The sequence below is a fragment of the Silurus aristotelis genome, assembly GCF_946808225.1.
Source record: "Silurus aristotelis genome assembly, chromosome: 20".
In the NCBI taxonomy this organism is placed as follows: Eukaryota; Metazoa; Chordata; class Actinopteri; order Siluriformes; family Siluridae; genus Silurus; species Silurus aristotelis.
In genome coordinates, this window is record NC_139593.1 from 15,846,216 (window position 1) to 15,867,634 (window position 21,419).

The 21,419-nt window shown below is 37.8% G+C and overlaps 2 protein-coding genes and 1 long non-coding RNA gene across 4 annotated transcripts in view; 1 reads left to right on the top strand and 2 right to left on the bottom strand.

The window, feature by feature from the left end:
- pros1 (protein S) overlaps positions 1-5,516 on the bottom strand; it is a 28,553-nt gene extending 23,037 nt beyond the window's left edge. The window contains exons 1-2 of one of the 2 annotated variants that reach the window (XM_083522343.1): positions 4,919-5,516; positions 1,591-1,748 (exon numbers count right to left, since the gene is read on the bottom strand). In XM_083522343.1, coding sequence (XP_083378469.1) covers positions 1,591-1,748; positions 4,919-5,003 — 243 coding nt within the window. In that variant the 5' untranslated portion in view covers positions 5,004-5,516. The remainder of the gene's footprint in view (positions 1-1,590; positions 1,749-4,918) is intronic. The other variant, XM_083522344.1, reaches the window with a different exon arrangement.
- A 553-nt stretch (positions 5,517-6,069) lies between these two features.
- rasa3 (RAS p21 protein activator 3) overlaps positions 6,070-21,419 on the bottom strand; it is a 68,652-nt gene continuing 53,302 nt past the window's right edge. The window contains exons 18-24 of the mRNA XM_083522314.1: positions 17,277-17,350; positions 15,630-15,736; positions 15,317-15,399; positions 14,758-14,966; positions 10,542-10,645; positions 10,265-10,448; positions 6,070-7,896 (exon numbers count right to left, since the gene is read on the bottom strand). Of these exons, the coding sequence (XP_083378440.1) occupies positions 7,821-7,896; positions 10,265-10,448; positions 10,542-10,645; positions 14,758-14,966; positions 15,317-15,399; positions 15,630-15,736; positions 17,277-17,350 (837 nt within the window). The 3' untranslated portion in view covers positions 6,070-7,820. The remainder of the gene's footprint in view (positions 7,897-10,264; positions 10,449-10,541; positions 10,646-14,757; positions 14,967-15,316; positions 15,400-15,629; positions 15,737-17,276; positions 17,351-21,419) is intronic.
- LOC310715839 lies at positions 19,054-19,466 on the top strand. Its single transcript, XR_014530413.1, has 2 exons — positions 19,054-19,195; positions 19,302-19,466. It is a non-coding gene; the product is annotated as an uncharacterized lncRNA (long non-coding RNA).

Consider the following 21,419-nt stretch of genomic DNA (forward strand, 5'->3'; position numbering starts at 1 on the left):
GCCCAGGTTCTGTTTTTAAAAATCTCTTTGCACTGAACTTGATTGGATGGTAAATAACTTGTGTTCTGTTCTTCTGCCTATAATGTGTGTGAAATTGTATCAAAATCCCTAGCATGTGGACCCTAAAACATTCCTGAGTCTGTAGTGTTGTCAAAATCAATAAATTGCATGTATGACCAGGGTATGATCCATCCATACGAGTCAAGTCAAGTTTATTTCTATAGCGCTTTTCACAACAGACATTGTCTCAAAGCAGCTTTACAGAAATCAACAGTTAAGGTGAATGGTGTGCATTTATCCCTGATGAGCAGCCATGACGACTGTGGCAAGGAAAAACTCCCTTAGATGTTATGAGGAAGAAACCTTGAGAGGAACCAGACTCAAAAGGGGAACCCATCCTCATTTGGGTGACATCAAGGCCATCCATCCATCCATCCATCCATCCATCCATCCATCCATCCATCCATCCATCCATCCATCCATCCATCCATCCATCCATCCATCCATCCATCCATCCATCCATCCATCCATCCATCCATCCATCCATCCATCCATCCATCCATCCATCCATCCATCCATCCATCCATCCATCCATCCATCCATCCATCCATCCATCCATCCATCCATCCATCCATCCATCCATCCATCCATCCATCCATCCATCCATCCATCCATCCATCCATCCATCCATCCATCCATCCATCCATCCATCCATCCATCCATCCATCCATCCATCCATCCATCCATCCATCCATCCATCCATCCATCCATCCATCCATCCATCCATCCATCCATCCATCCATCCATCCATCCATCCATCCATCCATCCATCCATCCATCCATCCATCCATCCATCCATCCATCCATCCATCCATCCATCCATCCATCCATCCATCCATCCATCCATCCATCCATCCATCCATCCATCCATCCATCCATCCATCCATCCATCTTCAGAAATTTGCAGACCAATGTGGTTCATTCCCAAACTATTACCACAAAGTTAGAGGAACACTATTGTATAGGGTGTCTTTGGATCCTGTAGCATTACATTTCTCCTTTACTTAAACTAGGAGACCCAAATTTGTTCCAGCATGACAAAGCCAGTTCCGTGAACACACACTTCACATGTGTTGGAAAAGATTTCTGATATAGAGTTGAACTGAAAAGCTGACTACACCCCAGGCCTCCTCACCTCACCTACATCGAAACCTGATTTTACTAACCCTCCTGTGGCTGAATGATCACAAATGTCCACACTCACACTCCAAAATCTAGTGGAACATCTTCCCAGAAGAGTGACAGCAAACGTATGAACCTTATGGTCAGGCGTCCATCTTGTCTGTCTATCTTGCAATCTATCTTTCCTCTTGTTCAACGATTGTACTGCTGATGGCCTATAATCCTCTCCTGTCTTAAACCACAGGTCACATTAGGAATACAGCTACAGTTGAGGTGTCAATACATTACAGGAAAACAGGATTGAGGCTTTAAGGATTGAAGTTTATTTAAAATGGACTCCTAATGGCAGTTAAAATAGATAACAATAAGGAAAAACTTCAGGATGAGTGAAAAATAAAAGCTAGCTACCGTCTCAGGGACGTTCTCGAAGATTTCCCGTGCCTCCTCCTTACTGCACAGCTCTTCGATGCACTCGCGCTCCAAATTGCCCTTCTTGCTCTCTTCAAACATCGAATTTGCTCGCCGGTGCCGCGTGAGAAACTGAGACGCAACGTTCCGTTGGAGGACTTAGAGAACCAATAAGGAGAAAAAAAATTAAAATTTTGATGATGCTAAGTTTGAAATACTGGGCATGAAAAACAGTATAATGTTTTTAAATAAAACAGAAAATTCAAACACACAAATGGTCAATAGTTCAGACCCACTTTTTTTTTTTAAAGAGAAGAAAGAACAATTACATGCTTGAGAGATTTATAAATCAAAACAGTGAGTCAAAATGTGTCTCCGTACACCTCCTAAATTCATTCCCAACATGCAAAGTTGATTATGCAAAGTCACGTATTCATTTTATCCACTGATCTATATAATGATATAAATGCTTTAGCACCAAACCTATTATACTTATAAATATAAAGACATACAGGCAACCAGTCAAATAGACAGACAAGCATATATATATATATATATATATATATATATATATATATATATATATATATATATATATATATATATATATATATATATATATATATAGACACACACACACACACACACACACACACACACACACACACGTGAAAAAGTCCTGATTTCTTTTTTTTTTTTTTTTGCATGTTTGTAACACAAGTGAACACAACATGCAGTTTTTAAATGAAGTTTTTTATTATTGAGGGAAAACAAAATCCAAAAATCCTGTGTGAAAAAGTGTTTAAACCTAATAACTGGTTGGACCACCCTTAGCAGCAACAACTGCAATCAAGCATTTGCGATAACTTCCAATGAGTGTTACAGCGCTGTGAAGGAATTGTGCTCCACTCATCTATGCAGAATTGTTGTAATTCAGCCACACTGGAGGGTTTCCGAGCACGAACCGCCTTTTTGAGGTCTTGCCACAGCATCTCAATAGAATCAGATCAGGACATTGACTAGGTCACTCCAAAGTCTTTATTTTGTTTTTCTTCAGCCATTCAGAGGTGGACTTGCTGGTGTGTTTTGGATCATTGTTCTGCTGCAGTTCACTTCAGCTTAAAGTCACGAACAGACGGCCGGACATTCTCCTTCAGGATTTTTTGGTAAACAGCAGAATTCAAGGTTCCATTTTTCACAGCAGGTCTTCCAGGTCCTGAAGCAGCAAAACCGCCCCAGACCATCACACTACCACCACCACCATATTTTACTGTGGGTATGATGTTCTTTTACTGAAATGCGGTGTTACTTTATGTCAGATGAAATGGGACACACACCTTCCAAACAGTTCAACTTTTTTCTCGTCAGTCCACAGAGTATTTTCCCAAAAGTCTTGGGGATCATTAAGATATTTTCTGGCAAAAAGCCTTTATGTTCTTTTTGCTCAGCAGCAGTTTTGGTCTTGAAACTTTGCCATGCAGACCATTTTTGCTGAGTCATGAACACTGACTGTAACTGAGGCCTGCAGTTCTTTGGATGATGTTGTAGGGTCTTTTGTGACCTCTTGGATGAGTCGTTGCTGTGCTCTTGGGGTAATTTTGGTCGGCGGCCACTCCTGGGAAGGTTCTCCACTGTTCCATGTTTTTGTTATTTGTGAATAATGTTTCTCACTGTGGTTCAATGGAGTCCTAAAGCTTTAGAAATGTCTTTATAACCTTTTCCAGACTGATAGATCTCAATTACTTTCTTTCTCATTTGTTTGTAAATTTCTTTGGATCTCGGCATGATGTCTAGCTTTTGAGGATCTTTTGGTCTACTTTACTTTGTCAGGCAGGTCCTATTTAAGAGATTTGTTGATTGTGAGTAGGTGAGGCAGTAATCAGGTCTGGGTGTGGCTGGAGAAATTTAACTCTGATGTGATAAACCACAGATTTAACACCTTTTTCACACTGGGCCATGGAGTTTTGGATTGTGTTTTCCCTCAATAATAAAAATCTTCATTTAAAAACTGCATGTTGTGTTTACTTGTGTTATCTTTTACTAATATTAAATTAGTTTGATGATCTGAAACATTAAAGTTTGACAAACATGCAAAAAAGGTAGGGGCAAACACTTTTTACACCACTGTACATATAGACAGACAAGATAGATAGATAGATAGATAGATAGATAGATAGATAGATAGATAGATAGATAGATAGATAGATAGATAGATAGATAGATAGATAGATAGATAGATAGATAGATAGATAGATAGATAGATAGATAGATAGATAGATAGATAGATACACAAATATGTAGATAGATAGATAGATAGATAGATAGATAGATAGATAGATAGATAGATAGATAGATAGATAGATAGATAGATAGATAGATAGATATGCAGACAGACAGATAGATGGATACACAGATATGTAGATATGTAGATAGATAGATAGATAGATAGATAGATAGATAGATAGATAGATAGATAGATAGATAGATAGATAGATAGATAGATAGATATGCAGACAGACAAATAGATGGATACACAGATATGTAGATAGATAGATAGATAGATAGATAGATAGATAGATAGATAGATAGATAGATAGATAGATAGATAGATAGATAGATAGATAGATAGATAGATATGCAGACAGACAAATAGATGGATACACAGATATGTAGATAGATAGATAGATAGATAGATAGATAGATAGATAGATAGATAGATAGATAGATAGATAGATAGAAGCAGGTAGATGGATATACAGATAGATAGATAGATAGATAGATAGATAGATAGATAGATAGATAGATAGATAGATAGATATGCAGACAGACAGATAGATCGATACACAGATATGTAGATATGTAGATAGATAGATAGATAGATAGATAGATAGATAGATAGATAGATAGATAGATAGATAGATAGATATGCAGACAGACAAATAGATGGATACACAGATATGTAGATAGATAGATAGATAGATAGATAGATAGATAGATAGATAGATAGATAGATAGATAGATAGATAGATAGATAGATAGATAGATAGATAGATAGATAGATAGATGTGTAAAGTGTGTAGTTGGTGTGAAACTGTAACCGGATTAAACACGTCTGCAGGAATGTAAGATGCGCACGTGCGTCCGGTGAAATCGTTGTGCCTGGAGTTTGTGTTCAGGACCGAGAGCTGCGATATGAACACGAACCAACCCGAAATACAGTCCCTTTATACCTCATACCGAATCTAACACTCAGTCTGTCTTTAAACGCACATAATAAAACACAGAACAGCCCGCAGACAGGCTCCGCTCCCGGAGCTGTGAGACTTACAGCGGTGTGAGGAGCAGAGAGCCGCTAGCAGCAGCAGCAGGAGGCTGAACACACCGCCGCACCACTCCACTTTCCGTCTCCACATAGTCTCCTCTCAGAGCTCTTCCACACTGAGTTCTGCTCTGGAAACTCCGAGCTCACGGTTGGGGGAGAACCTGTGTTGTTCCTCCGAAAGTTTTCGTTGCTTTTACGGAAAAAAATCAAGCGCTGAGATACAAAATACATGGACAGAGGAAGCGCTGTGCTCCGAAACAAAAGTCTCAAACAAGAGCCACTGCCCACATTAGCCTACATGCCACTGACCCCCTGTTACATTAGCACTGCTTCAGGGTAGGAAAAACACACAACCCGGGTTAACCTCTTTTTCACAAGAGAAAACACATACACACACACACGAAAACCGACAATGTGAATGTTGTGACTAAACCCAAGTTTAACCCTCAGCCTAAGCTCAATAAACTTTTCTTTAAGCAAAGCTGGAGTTCCTTTTTTTGTTCCTCATGAAGACAAGACCATACTGTCCAAACTATGAAGACAAAACCATGCAGACAAGGTCATGGTGACCAAACGATGAAGACAAAAGACAATGGAGGCCAGACCATTAAGACCATGGAGGTCAGCCAAAGCTTAAATTTTCGTCAAATCGTTCCTCTTTTGAGGAAATTTCCTAAATCACCCCAGACGTTCACACTGCAGCACTAAGTAGATTACATTTACTCTTATTGCCGATAAACAAAAAAACCCCCAAAACACAATGTAAACCATCACAAAGGTGCTAATGGTTTCCACTATAAATACTATTTTCAGACGTTAACCATTAAAACTATATCAATGGTTTTCAAATAGTAGTGCGTTTGAATGCAATGTTAAATCGTTGCTATCAAACAACTGGTGAAACTGGATTCTGGATCGAAAATCCCCAGCATCTAGATTTAAGTGTTGACCAATGTCAGTGTACAGATGGATGTATGGACAGATGGATGTATGGAAATGTAAATAGATGGAAGGATGTGTAACACATCAGTTGCTGTCATTATTTACCTCAGCATTGTGACCTTCCACCTGAGATAGATTTATTATCGTATTGCCCTTGTTTAAAATGCATGTAAAGTAACCAAGACAAACACCAAAAAATGGAATAAAACACACACTGATGGTTTCATTGCTATTGCCTTCATTTAGACAAAAAAAAAAAAAAAACACTTTTTGCATCTACATTTCATCATTCATTTTACATTGACCTCTACACATCACAGATTTGTAATAATACTCTTTATATGATTATACAAAATACACTGTTCCAACCTTTTTTAAGGTTTCGCTGTGAAGAGCATTGATCTCGAGCTAAAAATGAGTTCTCCATTATCGTTTGTAACCGATCAGATATCCGGTAAAAAGAACGGATCGTGAAATTATTGCATCTTTCATACTCTGCATATGAAGACCTTTTTTTTTGTATTCAAATAATCTCGTCCACAAAATGTTTTATATTGTGATATAAAAATAAATACTGAACATCTTTTTTTTTTCGGAGTGGGTAGCAAAAATCGTCTGGCTTATATTAAAACATTATATTCACACTAAAACATGCACCAATGGATGAACTATAGCAAAGGAATTGAGTCATTAGTATCAGTAACGTACACAAATTTTGGTAATACACAAAACTGGGTTACATTTACAAGTCTTGGGAGAATGTTTGTTAAAAAAAGAACATTATCATTAAGATATGAAATCTTTTCCTTACACGTGTTTCGATTCTCAGTCTCACACACACACACATATGCACACAACAGAAAGAAATTATTCTCAGTACACAGATTGAAAATGCATTATTTACAGTACATAAATCACAACAAAAGTACAAAAAAGCACACGTCTGGCGATAGCATAACTGGCAAAAGGGACCTGGTAAGACAAGTCCATTTAAACTAAAGAGTTAGATAAAAAAAAAATCAAAACCATACAGATGATCTAAAACCTCCGCTCTTTTTTTAAAAAAAAGGTGCACTTTACAAAAAGTACTGGCTTTAAATTTGATCTCTAAATAATGAGTTTTAGTGTCATGCCAGATCGTTATAGTATCTATGCCCAGTTCAGGTTTTGTGGACATGGTATCACTAACTTTATTTTCTAACATGCTTCGATCCTTCAGTTGCCGTTATATTTGGCTAAGGGAATGTTCTCAAAAAGGCATGAAACAACACTTTAACAAGTCTGGACATGGACAAAGTGCAGGGAAAATAAAACTAAAACAAGGCTCTCAAACAATGCCATTATAAGAAATGAAACAATCATTACAATGAACATCTGATTCAGATAGGTCCTTTCAGTCAGCATCCCAATTCAGAAGAATTAAACACCTACTCAATTTCTGGGCTACATTATACAAATTCTGTGTTACTTTGGCTGAGCTATTTTGTACACACGGATGATGCTACCATGCATTAATAAATGCTTAGAATTATGTGTCCGTACATCTGGTAGATTCTTAACAATTCTGAGCTGGGATCGGCCACAAGGCTCTCATTACTTAGGCATGCAGTGGTGCGCTTCATAGTGAAAAGCAGAAGGTTCTTAAAACTGCAGTTTGGTCCTGAAGACGTAGAAGAGCTAAAATAAAATTCTCAAGACCGATAAACAAAGTCCCTTTAGTTAAAATGTTGCCACGAGGCAGCGCTTTATCGTCACCGGGGCGGGTGTGACAACTAAAGTGCACACAGTTCTGTGGAAAGCTGTTGACTGGTTTTGTACAAGAATAGAAACTGTAGCTTTCTGTGAGATCCTCTTTTGCTTAATCCCACACTCATGTTCCTGTGAACCAGCACCCCTTATACCTGTGAATACAGGCATTGCCATGATATGTGCTGCAGAGAGAAGGGCGTGGTGGTGATAGGGTGGGTCAGATCGAATAGGTAGAGCTCTCTGACTGCTGGCGGATGTAGCACTGAAAGCTATTGTCGCCGATTGGATGCTCCCTGTACAAACAAACAAACAAACATAAATTACGTTGTTATCCAAGTAGTTCACACCAATGATGGGAAAATCTTTCATCATTTTTTGAATCTCTTTCATCGAAATAAACAAATATTTTTTAAATAATTTAGTTTCATTCATTCCTTTAATCAAAAAGAATATACAATTTTCAATAAACAGATCCCCAACATGTCCACATACACAAACATTGACTATAGTTCCAATAATTTATATATGTATATGTAACTGCATAGCGTATATGGGAGTCACATGACAAAAGAGCAAACGACTCGGACCAGAGGACTCATGAGAATAACTACTAAATTCTGTTTCCTGTCTGTAGCATATTTGGGAGTCACGTGATTAAAGAACAAAAGAATTGAGAGGTAAACTACTCAATTCTGTTCTGTAAAAATTCAATACAAGTCTGTACATAACCTTGCGATTTTGCGATTGCTTTGCTCATTGCTTTGCTCAGTAGAAAATTACTCTTTGAGACCTCTTGTTTCTCTGAGTCACATGAAAGACTCGTTTTAAATAAACGAATCGTTCATGAACGATCCGTCACTAGTTCACACTAGTTCCAGCTAATTGAAAACAGACCTAGAAACCAAAGATAATGCAACTCATAATTTTGAGTCTAAAGCTCCAGTGCTTGCTTCTCTCCACCGGCTCCCAGTCTCATACATAATCATATTTAAATTATTTTATTTGTGGATAAGAGCCTATAGAGTTTGCCACCTGCTTAGCTTTGTAACCTTTTTTTTACTTAACATTTGCCCAGAGTCACTAGGTCCTCAATTAGTTTACAGTTAACTGTCCCCAGGACACACATTTAAAAACAAAAGGCAATAGAGCATTCTCAGTTGCTGGACCCAGGCTCCAAAATGAGTTTCTTTTCCACATCAAGTCCTCACTAAATTTGGATGATTTTTATGTCAGGTCTTAAAACACATTTATGGCTCAGTATAAAGTGTGATTGTCCCTATCTTTGATGGTCTGTTAGTACTTTGCCCAACAGTCGCTGCTTTAAAATGTGCTTTATAAATAAAGACTTGACTGTTAGTAGAAGATGTTAGTAAAAAAGTCAGGTAATGCCATAGGTGAGGTGAGGGGGCCTGGGGTACAGGCAGTGTTTCAATTCATCCCAAAGGTGCTCATTAGGGTTGAGGTCAGGGATCTATAGCAGGCCACTCAAGATCTTCCACTCAAATCCATATAAACCATATCTTCATGGAGCTGGCTTTGTGCACAGAGACATTGTCATGCTAGAACAGGTTTGGGTCTCCTAGTTCAAGTGAGGAAAAATTTCATGCTACCTTATAAAAAGACATCCTATAAAATTGTGTCTTCAACGTTGTGGTAACAGTTTGGGACAGAACCAAGTATGGCTGGAAAAGTGGGGAGTTTTGTCCAGATAGTGTAAGTTTGCATGTACATGCCTGAATTTCTTTATCTGTATCATAAACAAAAGATTGAGTATAAAAAATCTTTTATCTTTTAAAACAAATCTTTATTTTATATATTACTTTTTCTACTTTTAAATCTAGTAGGACCCATAGAATAGATTGTTGCCTGGTATATACACTATACAGCTACATTCATCAGTCACCAACGCAGCTATCCACGTTGTTCTCTTTTCTCAAATATATGTATTGAAAAGTATACCAATATAAATACATCCGGCTACACAATAAATATAAAATACTATAATAAATTTAAAATACAACTATAAATGTAAAGAAATCTAACTAATGTAGCCTAAAAATACAAAGTTATCTGGGTAATGAAGACTAAACATATAAACAGTGCTATTAATGCAACTCAGTTATAAAATATAAATATATCCAGCTAGTTCTGAGTATAAATGTAAATATAAATACAGAGGGGTGTAGATCCCTGAGACAATTTTAACTCTTAAATTCTGTTAAGCTGCTTTGAGACAATGTCTGTTGTGAAACGTGCTATAGAAATAAACTTGACTTGACTAACAGTCAAAATCTGAGGTTCTTTCTATTTATAAATAGATTCATACAACATTTTTATAAGCAAAAAAGTAACTGCTCTAAAGTAAACCCTAACCCTAACCCAATCTAAATTAAAACAAATGTGTTAATGGCTTTGTACAGAAGGTCAAATTCTTTTCTTGAATTAAATGTCTTTTATGGTAAAATGAGTTTAGATGACAAAAAAAACATAGACAAGCACATTAATTTATAAGTTATGCATTAAAATACGGCATCGGTAATCTATTAAAGTGCAGCTGACGCCTCCGAAAAAGGACATTCAACACAAAATCTACTATTTAAACTTGTCAAACTTCATGAATAGTAATAATCATGTTAGGAAATATCTGAAAGTGCTACTCACTGGCTACCATACTTGGTCTTCCTGAATTTTTCACGCTTGTACTGTGCATGCTGCTGCTCCAGTTTTTGCACGGCTGCGATGGTTTGCTTTAGGATCTTATAGGTCTCCTGTGGGTCATCTATGACAAAACTGGAGTATTCCTCCTGTTCAGGGCCGTCGTACACCGACTTACTGCCACACGCCTCTGAGATGGTGGAATAGGGCAACAGGTTAATGAAAATATCATCACCTGCTACTCTAAAATACATGCAACATGGATAACACAGGTGAAACACACCTTGCATTTTGACCAGCTTGGACATGTAGGTGCTGAACAGTGAATAGATGCGCTCAGTCTCTCTGTCTCCATCTATGTCAAGTTGAATGTTTGCAGGTAGGCCACTGTACAAACACAAAGAAACAACACAGTAACACATCAAAATTTACAAAAGTCTTTCAGCTTTCATAAAAAATACTGAGGAACCACAAACAACTCATGATAACCATAATCATTATATCATATATCCACAATCCCTGCCTAACAATTTCCTCATAAAGCACCCAATAAACATATAATCAGTTACTCTAAAATAATATTCATGTACAGTGTAATCTCGATACTCGCGGGGGGGGACAAGTTTTATGACCCCTTGCAAATAACATAAAATGGCGAGGTTTTGACTCTTTCCTTCTAAAGATTCCTTTTTCAAGAGGAATTGTACATGTACTGTAGTGTAAACTCAAAAAAGTGTGAATTATTTGTCATAAATGTTTTATTTACTAGTTTAATTGAACAATACAATAATAATTTTAATAGTTTTTTTTTCAAACTCCAACTTTCGAGCCACTCGCTGCTTCTTGCGAACTATTAGATTTTTCGCGAGTTAATTTTAGTCCGGTTTCAAATGAAAAGTCGTCAACTATCAAGGTCGTGAGTATTGAGGTTCCACTATACTGTATAATTATGACTGGCAAAAAGTGTAAAAAGTGACCATCAAGCAGGTTATATAGTTCTGCAAGAGTTAAATAAAAATGACATCAAAAAGTTCATTCAAATCAGCACCATGCCACTGTTCACTACAAGAAAGAGGTTGTGGAAGGTGGGCATTTTAGCCGACTTTGGAGCTCTATTTCCAAGTAAATTGCTGCTTTATATGCTGTTATGAGGCACATTTCATCTCAATTTAATCGTTATCATTTTTGAACAATTTCTATGATGTAACCTATTTGACCTTGAGTACATATTGTTTACACTTTTATATAAAATTAACATTACTTTTTAGCGAGACAAACATTTTTACAGTGTTCACGATTCAGAAAAAAATGGCTCTTCAAGAGTAATTTTCCTTCATTAAAATTTTGTTCAAAATATCCTGAGAATCAAACTGAATCAAATTGTAAAGCTTGTTTCATGTAATTAATTTAATGCGACTACAGTCCATGATTACAACTACTGTAATAAACTGAAATAAACTTTAATGTGAAGCATCATTTCCTGGCCCTAATCCCTGCCCTGTCTATAAGCAATTTCAACTTCAACTTTTTTTTAAATGTTTTAATTGTATAATGTTCAATACCTCCAGCAAAAAATATTCTCCATAGCCTGCAATCCACCTGGACATTAATTAAGCTTAGAACACTGAATTTAAATGCGTTTCAGTACAGAGATGCAATATTCAAGGCAATATAAAAGTGTTTGCTATTATTTAACTTTTTTTTCTTACTTAAAGTTAGTTATTATTAAAGTTATTTTACCTGCACATCCAGCTTAATTGCCATCACAGACATTATTTGATCTTTGAAGACTTTATATTAGCTGTAATAATTGGTTTTATGGTTGCCCAGTAAGAAAATGCTCAATAATCACACTTAGGACTTGTTCATTAGTATTATCTCAAATGCTTGTTTTGTCAACGCCAACACATTTATTTACAACTTAATAACAAAAATAATAAGACTCTGCAAGTTACCACACAAACATTATCCAAACATTATGCAGTACAATTATTTTTTTTTCAGGAACTTTGTTCTTTATACTGAGTACTTATGGCTTTTTACTTGTTCTGTAGTTCGATTTCGGTTTCTCATGCTGAATATCTTTGTGTTCGTTATGACAAAATACATTAAATGTTTTATTTTGTAATAATTTTAGGTACTTTGAGAAGCACCAAGTAATGATTTTGATTGCTTACCACTGTGGGTTACAACACAGTCTTCATTTGATTGTAAATAATTGTTGCTGAATGCATGTCTTGATTTGATGTTACCTTGCTTTTTCCCTTTATATTATATATATATATATATATATATATATATATATATATATATATATATATATATATATATATATATATATATATATATATATATATATATATATATGTATATGCTGCCTCTGAGTGAAATTATACATAAACATGGTATTCGCTTCCATTGCTATTCTGATGATACACAACTGTATATTCCAGCAAAGCCAGGTTAGAGAGATCAGCTTAACAATGTTGAGGAGTGTGTAAAGGACATTAGATAGTGGATGCTTGATAACTTCCTTCTGCTAAACTCGGATAAGACGGAACTACTTTTACTAGGACCACATGCAGCTAGAAGTAAAGTTTCTGATTACGTAGCATCTCTGTGTACAGCAGTCAAAAACCTTGGTGTGATTATTGACTCAAGTCTTTCCTTTGAGGCTCATGTCAATAACATTACCAGGATAGCTTTCATCCACCTTAGAAATATTGCTAAATTTAGAAATATTATATGATTACAGGATGCAGTAAAAGTAGTTCATGCTTTTATCACATCTAGACTGGACTAAAGTAAGACTTTATTGTGTGGGTGTTCGAGTTCAAAGTAAATAAATAAGCTTCAGTTAGTTCAAAATGCAGCAGCAAGAGTCCTCACTAGATCTAGAAAAAATGACCACATCACTCCTGTTTTAATCAGTCTACACTGGCTCCCAATTAAATCTCGCATTGATTATAAAATACTACTACTGACGTATAAAGCACTTAACGGTCTCGCACAGCAGTATCTGAGTGAACTTCTGTACCAATATGATCCTCCAAGCCTACTTAGATCAAAAGGTGCAGGCTATTTGTTGGTACCTCAAATAATACAGACTACAACAGGGGGCAGATCTTTCTCTTATAAAGCCCCACAGTTATGAAACAGCCTTCCAATCAGTGTTCGGGACTCAGACACAGGCTCAGTGTTCAAGTCGAGGTTGAAAATGTATTTATTTAGTCAAATCTTTTATCAGTAGATTTTTCTTAGGTAAAGGCTCAGATCTGGAGGGAATATGGATATAGAGTGTTTGGTGAACTGGGATATTTGTATGATTTCGTCCACTCACTCTCACACGTTCACTCAGGTTTGTTGACAGTGGTGTGGTGGGTCGTCTCTTATCCCAGTGATCCCTCATGTCTGAGTTACCTTCTGGTTCTCCCTTTTAGTTATGCTGCCATAGTCCCTAAATGCACAGTGTCCTTAACTTTCATACAAGAATGAGGATACTAATTAATCCATATCCTTCTCTCCCTGTCACCCCTCCTCTCTCTCTCTCTCTCTCTCTCTCTCTCTCTCTCTCTCTCTCTCTCTCTCTCTCTCTCTCTGTGGAGTTAAACATGCTCCTGAGATTCCATTGACCACTGTTCCTGCCCCTCCCCTCTCCTCGAATCTGTTTGCTTCGTCCCAGTCTGCCTCTGGATAGGGTTCTCTTCGATTGGAGGCCACAGCTGGTGAAAGTTTCACATCAATGGCCTGGAATCCAGAGATTACAGAGTAAGAACGGGAGCTTTGAGGGTGGGTTTGGACTGTAGTTCATGTCAACAGTCTGCTACATTGACTCAGGACTACATTTTGCATCTGATCACCATCACTGCACCCCGCAACATCGTATATCTGTAATAAATAGACATTCGGTGCAACCCAGATGAGGATGGGTTCCCTCTTGAATCTGGTTCTTCTCAATGTTTCTTTCTTATACCATCTCAAGGAGTTTTTCCTTGCCACAATTGCCACCGGCTCACTCATCAGGGACAAACTTACACTTATAAAGAACATCTTATTAATTCTTTATCACCACATTATCTGTGTAAAGCTGCTTCGAGACAATGTTCATTGTTAAAATCGCTATACAAATTGAATTCAATGAATTGAAATTAAACAGTTTAAATGCTTTGTCTCATTTTAAGACAATGATAATGACTATTTTAAAATGAAGAAGAATTCTCTTGTATAGTGGCTCTGATTTTAAGATCTTTTCACACAAATTAAGAATGGCAAACTATATAAAAATAAATAAATAAATAAAAAGAAGCTAGTTTTAAGTTCATTTGACTAAATTGACTGCTGGGAATGAATGTTTTAAAGCTTATTATAATAATTTTTTTTTCTAAAGTCTAGATGTTTTTTTTTCAAGAAATCTTTCTGCACTGGCAGATGATTTGACATTTATTTTTTTATATTTAGCAGGATATTTTCTGCAGTGTGAAGGAATGAGTTCGACTGACCCGGTACAGGGTGTGCAGCCTGGAGCAGAGTCGATGGCCTGTTTGCAGCACAGCCAGTGGCCGTTGAGGTAGGCTGAAGGGTGGTAGGTGCTCAGGCGCTTGCGGTTACACTGGCTAACTTTAGTTAAGATGTCAATCCAGTCCCGTGCCTCTACACAATTGTTGGCCTGAATGTATAGCGCCCGCTCTGGCTGGATTACCTGGAACATCTGTAAAGCCAAAACAAAAAAGCAGAAGCAAAAAAAGGTCACTAAGTGTTCTGTCAAAACAATACTTTATACTTCTCTAATAGCTTTGTTGAGGAAAATCATCCATCAGATGAATCAGCAAATGTACTAAAATCTCACAGATTCACTTCGGCTCTGTTTTAAAAAATTACTATTTTATTTGCTTTCTAATAAAAGTGAAGTTTATGTTCATGTGAAGAATCCAGAAACGAGATTTTTGTTCTAGTAAGCAGCAAAGGCAGTGTTATTATTATTAGTGTAGAGAGTGTAGCTGGTGCATTTGGTTATGCAGCGACTTGAGAAAGCTGCATGACACAAACATTCCCTCTTACATTCTTCATCTTGAAAGACTCCTCCTCTAATCGCTCCACAGCCAAGATGTTCTCAATAGGGATTCTACACAACGCTGCTTCACCTTTAAACAAAGCATAGAACACATAAAACGAATAATAAATGCAAACGTAATGCAAAAATAACAAATTCCACAAACCCAGATTTATACATCAGTAGTGAAAAAAGATTTAACCTTCCTCATAGTGTGTATGAGGTGTGTGTGTGTGTGTGTGTGTGTGGTGTACTAACACCAAATATATAAGATAAATACAATGTGCCTAACCTGGTCACAGACATTTTTTTCTGCATTACCTCTGGTTTTATGGTAAGTAAACTCGTGATTTGTGAGCCGGAACCATCTCTTCTTAAAGTTCTTCATTCCGAATCGTTTCCTCCCTTGTGCTCTTTTGATCATAAATCTGGCCACCAGGTATCACGAGGTAAGAAGGGAAAGAAGAACAGAGAGAAGCATTAAAAAATACAGCTTTAGTTTATTTCGTATTGTTTTTTTTTTAACATGCTTCTTAGATGTACTGCTCCTGAAACAAATCTTAGATCTAAAATCATTGCTTTGATGCTTACTGAATGACTGAAAAGCAGTGATGAGGAAAAATACCACAGATTCAAAGTAAATGGCTGTGTGAATTTCAAGCACACTGAAATGGTACACCAGGTCGCAGCGAATTGCGCGTTGCAGCTTAATAGACTCACAGACTTCATTCTAAATAACTTGTAAAACATGTCTGTGCTTGGACCATGCCATGTCCAGCCTGTATGACAACCAAGGGGAGGTGGTGCTATCAAAGAACACTGGGAGGCAACAACCAGAGACATTATCAAGAGACGAGGCAGTGCACGAGTTCATATGAGGTAGTGGACTAAGCTCAACACGATGACTGAATTATGGCAGATATTCAGGCTGTTAAAGAAGGAATAACTCGGATAAGACTACAGAAGCTGTTCCGGTTTGGTTGCTGAGTTATGGTCAATTTATCTTTCATACGTTTTCATACATTAAGGATATAATCCCACCAGTTGACCCCTGTAATGTGTTGCACTGTACATATAGGCAGTATGAAGCAATCTGAAGTTTGGTCACCACTTTGCTGGCAGGTACCACACAGGATGTTGGTATAAAGAAAATGAAAGCCCCTCTCAATCCCCACGTACTTATCCCTTTCCAGTCAGTTTTGAACTTAGAATCATAAACGGGCAGGACAATTTTGCAGCTTTCATCTCATCGACATAGACACGAGCATGGACTTGTATGACTGAATAGACATTGCCAGGCTAGCCTGCGATACATGAACCGTCTCCTCTTCTGATAATGTCTTTGGCCACAACACAAAAGAACGATGACAGGAGCTTTCGTCTGCATTTACTTCGGCGTATTATTGAGTTCAGCACTTCCCTGATAATTGTCTATACAATTTACACGTATCAGGGAAGTGGAAAGGGCTGTGAGGGTCAGAGGAGCGGCCAATCGGGTGCGCCTTACCTGCAAGAACCCTTCCCATCAACCCTCTTATTAGTCAGTTTAATGGTCCTGTGCCCAGCAGAGAAATACAAGAAAGAAAGACACCTGAATGTGTCTTGAAAACCAGAGGAGGCAGACCCTCGTCCTAGAGGGGTTTAGCCCTGCAGAGTTTATGATTAGACAGAATTTATCACATGATTCAACACATCAGTTCATTACCAAGAACTCAAATTTGTGTGTGTGTGATGAGAAAACACAAAGCTCTAAAGCACTGTGGGCCCCAGGACCTAAATTTGATTAGATATATATACACATGTATCATTTGGATTGGATCTGCTGTTACTATTCAAGTCCATACTACTACTAATCTTTAAACTTGTAAAAGATACAAAGTTGATCACATGCATTACCTCATTTTTTTCTGTGTTCATCATTCACAAGATAATAATTAATAGCGCCCAGCAAAGCCATGTGCTGCTTACCCTTCTTTTAACATGATGGGTGTTTCGATGCTCTTCTGATCCCACCTCCCAGACGATGAAATCAGATCGAGAAACTGCACACATCACACAACATCAGGAGAAATGGAACCATTAGCATCTATAAATGTGAGTAAAAAGAAGTGTTCTATGGAGATCAAGTAAACGATAATGAACCACATCCGTCACTATTTTATCGTTTCAATCAAAGTGATTTCAAAGTCGAAAAAAGAAAGATATGGTTGTCATGCACTGCACTGACATGGCAGAGAGTTACTGGTTTCTTGGTTTGCGCCATCAAACTAATTATAAGCTGGTTTTCAAACCTTAAAAGAATTTCAGTCAAAACACAAAATAATCTGGGGATTAACTTAACATTCCATCTCATCTTCAGAGTTCAGTTAAAATCTCAGTTTTTCATATCAGAAACAATGCAACATTGCACCCATGTTATCTTTTATGTTGCTGAAAAATTCAGCTTCTCTGATTCTTGTCTTTTAGTTGTTCCTGCTATCCGTTTACATTCGATAGGTGATCTGGATTTTTCATCCTGTGCACTAACATTGGACTTCTCTCCCTATTGAGATTAGACTAATCTTTCAAGTCAAGTCAAGTCAAGTCAAGTCAAGTTTATTTCTATAGCGCTTTTCACAACAGACACTGTCTCAAAGCAGCTTTACAGAATTTAAGTTGTTTAAAGTAAATGGTGTGTATTTATCCCTAATGAGCAGCCGTGGTGACTGTGGCAAGGAAAAACTCCTTTAGATGTTATGAGAAAGAACCCTTGAGAGGAACCAGACTCAAAAGGGGAACCCATCTTCATCTGAGTGACATCAAGAGTGTGATCATAAATCTTTCAACAATACAGAACACTGGAGAATGAGAACTAACACGAGCACTGGAATGTAAGATTATAAGTAATGTTCTTTCTACAGTCTTATACAGTCATTTAAGGTTTTAAAACTAGGAGCTACTGAGCAACTCATAAAATAGTTCAACAATTGCGATCATCACAGATCCAACACCAGCTTCTCCATGCCAGAGCCTTTAAACACTCCAGGAGGTCCAGCGTCAAAACTCCACATGAAGTGGGAGTCAGTAGCCTTGTTTACATGTACACTTTTTAGTCATTCGGATTAAAATCATTATTGAAAGACTCTGTGGACTGTTACATCATAAGACGTTATCTAATCCGAAATAGTGTTTACATGTTGCCTTTCAACTGGAATGACTGTGACATGCGCACATAAGCCTACAGCAGGGGTGTAAAACTCAGGCCCGTGTAATTATATTTGGCCAGCGAGATCATATCAAATGTGTATTAGAGCTGGCCCGCCATTATGTAGCGCATACACCGCTAATACTACAAATCCCAGAATGCTTTGTTAGTCGAGACCGCTGAGAAACTCTGCGTACTCAGCGCTGAATTTACCCAGCGATTTACCAACTTTGACGCTCAGAAATGCAGATTTGAACTGCTCAGTAATCTGTTTGTGGTTGATGTGGAAAGCGCACCAACCAACCTCCAAATGGAGCTGATTAAACTGCAGTGTAGAGACACGCTCAAGTCAAAGGACGACTCTGTGTGTGCTGCACAGTTTCCATGTTTCCTCTCTGACACACTGCACAACTCCGTGTCCAAGCTGCTCAAATCCTCTCTATGTTTGGCATCTTATATCTATGTGAGCAACTGTAATTTTTGATGAAGATGAACAAAACACCACTCAGGAGTCTCACTGATGAACACCTTCACTCAATCCTGAGGATCCTGAATGTTGTCTTTATGCACTTTTTCTACTCCAAGGCCTGAACTGTTAATAGTTGAAAGATTGTTTCTTTGTAATTGAAGGAAATTATTATTATTTTTGGTTGTTTTGTTGTTGGCCTGTGAAAAAATATTTACATTATAAAGGAACTCGAAAGTCTATAGATAGATAGACAGAGAGAGAGAGAAAGAGAGAGAGAGAGAGAGAGAGAGAGAGAGAGAGAGAGAGAGAGAGAGAGAGAGAGAAAGTGAGAGAGAGAGAGAGAGAGAGAGAGAGAGAGAGAGACATAAGAAACGAATACCACTGATGTGTGTTTTATTTCAAATTTAATTTCTCATGTGTTTATATTATTAAACTTTGGTTGTTCCAGATTCAATGTTTATGCAAAACTAAAGTTTGTTTCCATATGAAAAGGTCCAACATTACACATCTGGAGAGATGGAAAAACATGCAAAATTGCAGTCAATTTATCAATAAATATTGAGTTTGGCCCGCGACTTCGTCCCAGTTTTTTATTTTGGGCCACTGTGAATTTGAGTTTGACACTCCTGGCCTTTAGTATTTCTTGTCCTGTTAACATGGAATTCCATTATTTATTTTATGTAAAGTGTTGCTCTTAATCAAGCTGAGCTTTTTGGTGACTGTGCATCTCTAAGGCGAATTTCAATACTACTCCTCCCTCCATCGAAAAGCAGAAGCGTGGAGATGAAGGTCCGTAGTAAGTACTGGTGGGAGCGGGTTGGATGTATGACCTCGAAAGGAAACTAAACTTGAGTCACATGAGTCGCCGGTCATTCAAATGTTTGTGTGGACTGGTAGAAGGATTTATGTTCCCAGAAGAAGAGACCTTTAAATCCAATTCCCCAAATTATGCCTGCCGCGGTTGTTTTATACAAAACTCTGAAGCTGTGCGCAATCCTGTGGCAAGTGTTCACAAGAGCACAGAAAAAGGTTTGTGTATATCTTCTGCAAGGGAATGATAAATGGGCTGATATGAGATCTGATACGGATGCCAGGTGAAGAGGTTTCTGAAATCGTGCAGAGATTTGAGAAAGCAGATTTTGTCCTTCAAGTAATGGGTCTTTTTAACGGCAGTAATCGGTTTAGCGCGTTTACATGGCAGAATTTTCATTTTGTTCGGGTTATAGAAAGGTTTATCCCACCAATCTTAAACCGAGTACAATTAATATTTGGTGTGGGCATATTTATTTACTTAGGTATTTACAGTGAGGAAAATAAGTATTTGAACACCCTGCTATTTTGCAAGTTCTCCCACTTAGAAATCATGGAAGGTCTGATATTGTCATCGTTGGTGCATGTCCACTGTGAGAGACATAATCTAAAAAAAAAAATACAGAAATCACAATGTATGATTTTAAAACTATTTATTTGTATAATACAGCTGCAAATAAGTATTTGAACACCTGTCTATCAGCTAGAATTCTGACACTCAAAGACCTGTTAGTCTGCCTTTAAAATGTCCACCTCCACTACATTTATTATCCTAAATTAGATGCACCTGTTTGAGGTCGTTAGCTGCATAAAGACACCTGTCCACCCCATACAATCAGTAAGAATCCAACTACTAACATGGCCAAGACCAAAGAGCTGTCCAAAGACACTAGAGACAAAATTGTACACCTCCACAAGGCTGGAAAGGGCTACGGGGAAATTGCCAAGCAGCTTGGTGAAAAAAGGTCCACTGTTGGAGCAATCATTAGAAAGTGGAAGAAGCTAAACATGACTGTCAATCTCCCTCGGACTGGGGCTCCATGCAAGATTTCACCTCGTGGGGTCTCAATGATCCTAAGGAAGGTGAAAAATCAGCCCAGAACTACACGGGAGGAGCTGGTCAATGACCTGAAAAGAGCTGGGACCACCGTTTCCAAGGTTACTGTTGGTAATACACTAAGACGTCATGGTTTGAAATCATGCATGGCACGGAAGGTTCCCCTGCTTAAACCAGCACATGTCCAGGCTCGTCTTAAGTTTGCCAATGACCATTTGGATGATCCAGAGGAGTCATGGGAGAAAGTCATGTGGTCAGATGAGACCAAAATAGAACTTTTGGGTCATAGTTCCACTAAATGTGTTTGGAGGAAGAAGAATGCTGAGTACCATCCCAAGAACACCATCCCTACTGTGAAGCATGGGGGTGGTAGCATCATGCTTTGGGGGTGTTTTTCTGCACATGGGACAGGGCGACTGCACTGTATTAAGGAGAGGATGACCGGGGCCATGTATTGTGAGATTTTGGGGAACAACCTCCTTCCCTCAGTTAGAGCATTGAAGATGGGTCGAGGCTGGGTCTTTCAACATGACAATGACTCGAAGCACACAGCCAGGATAACCAAGGAGTGGCTCTGTAAGAAGCATATCA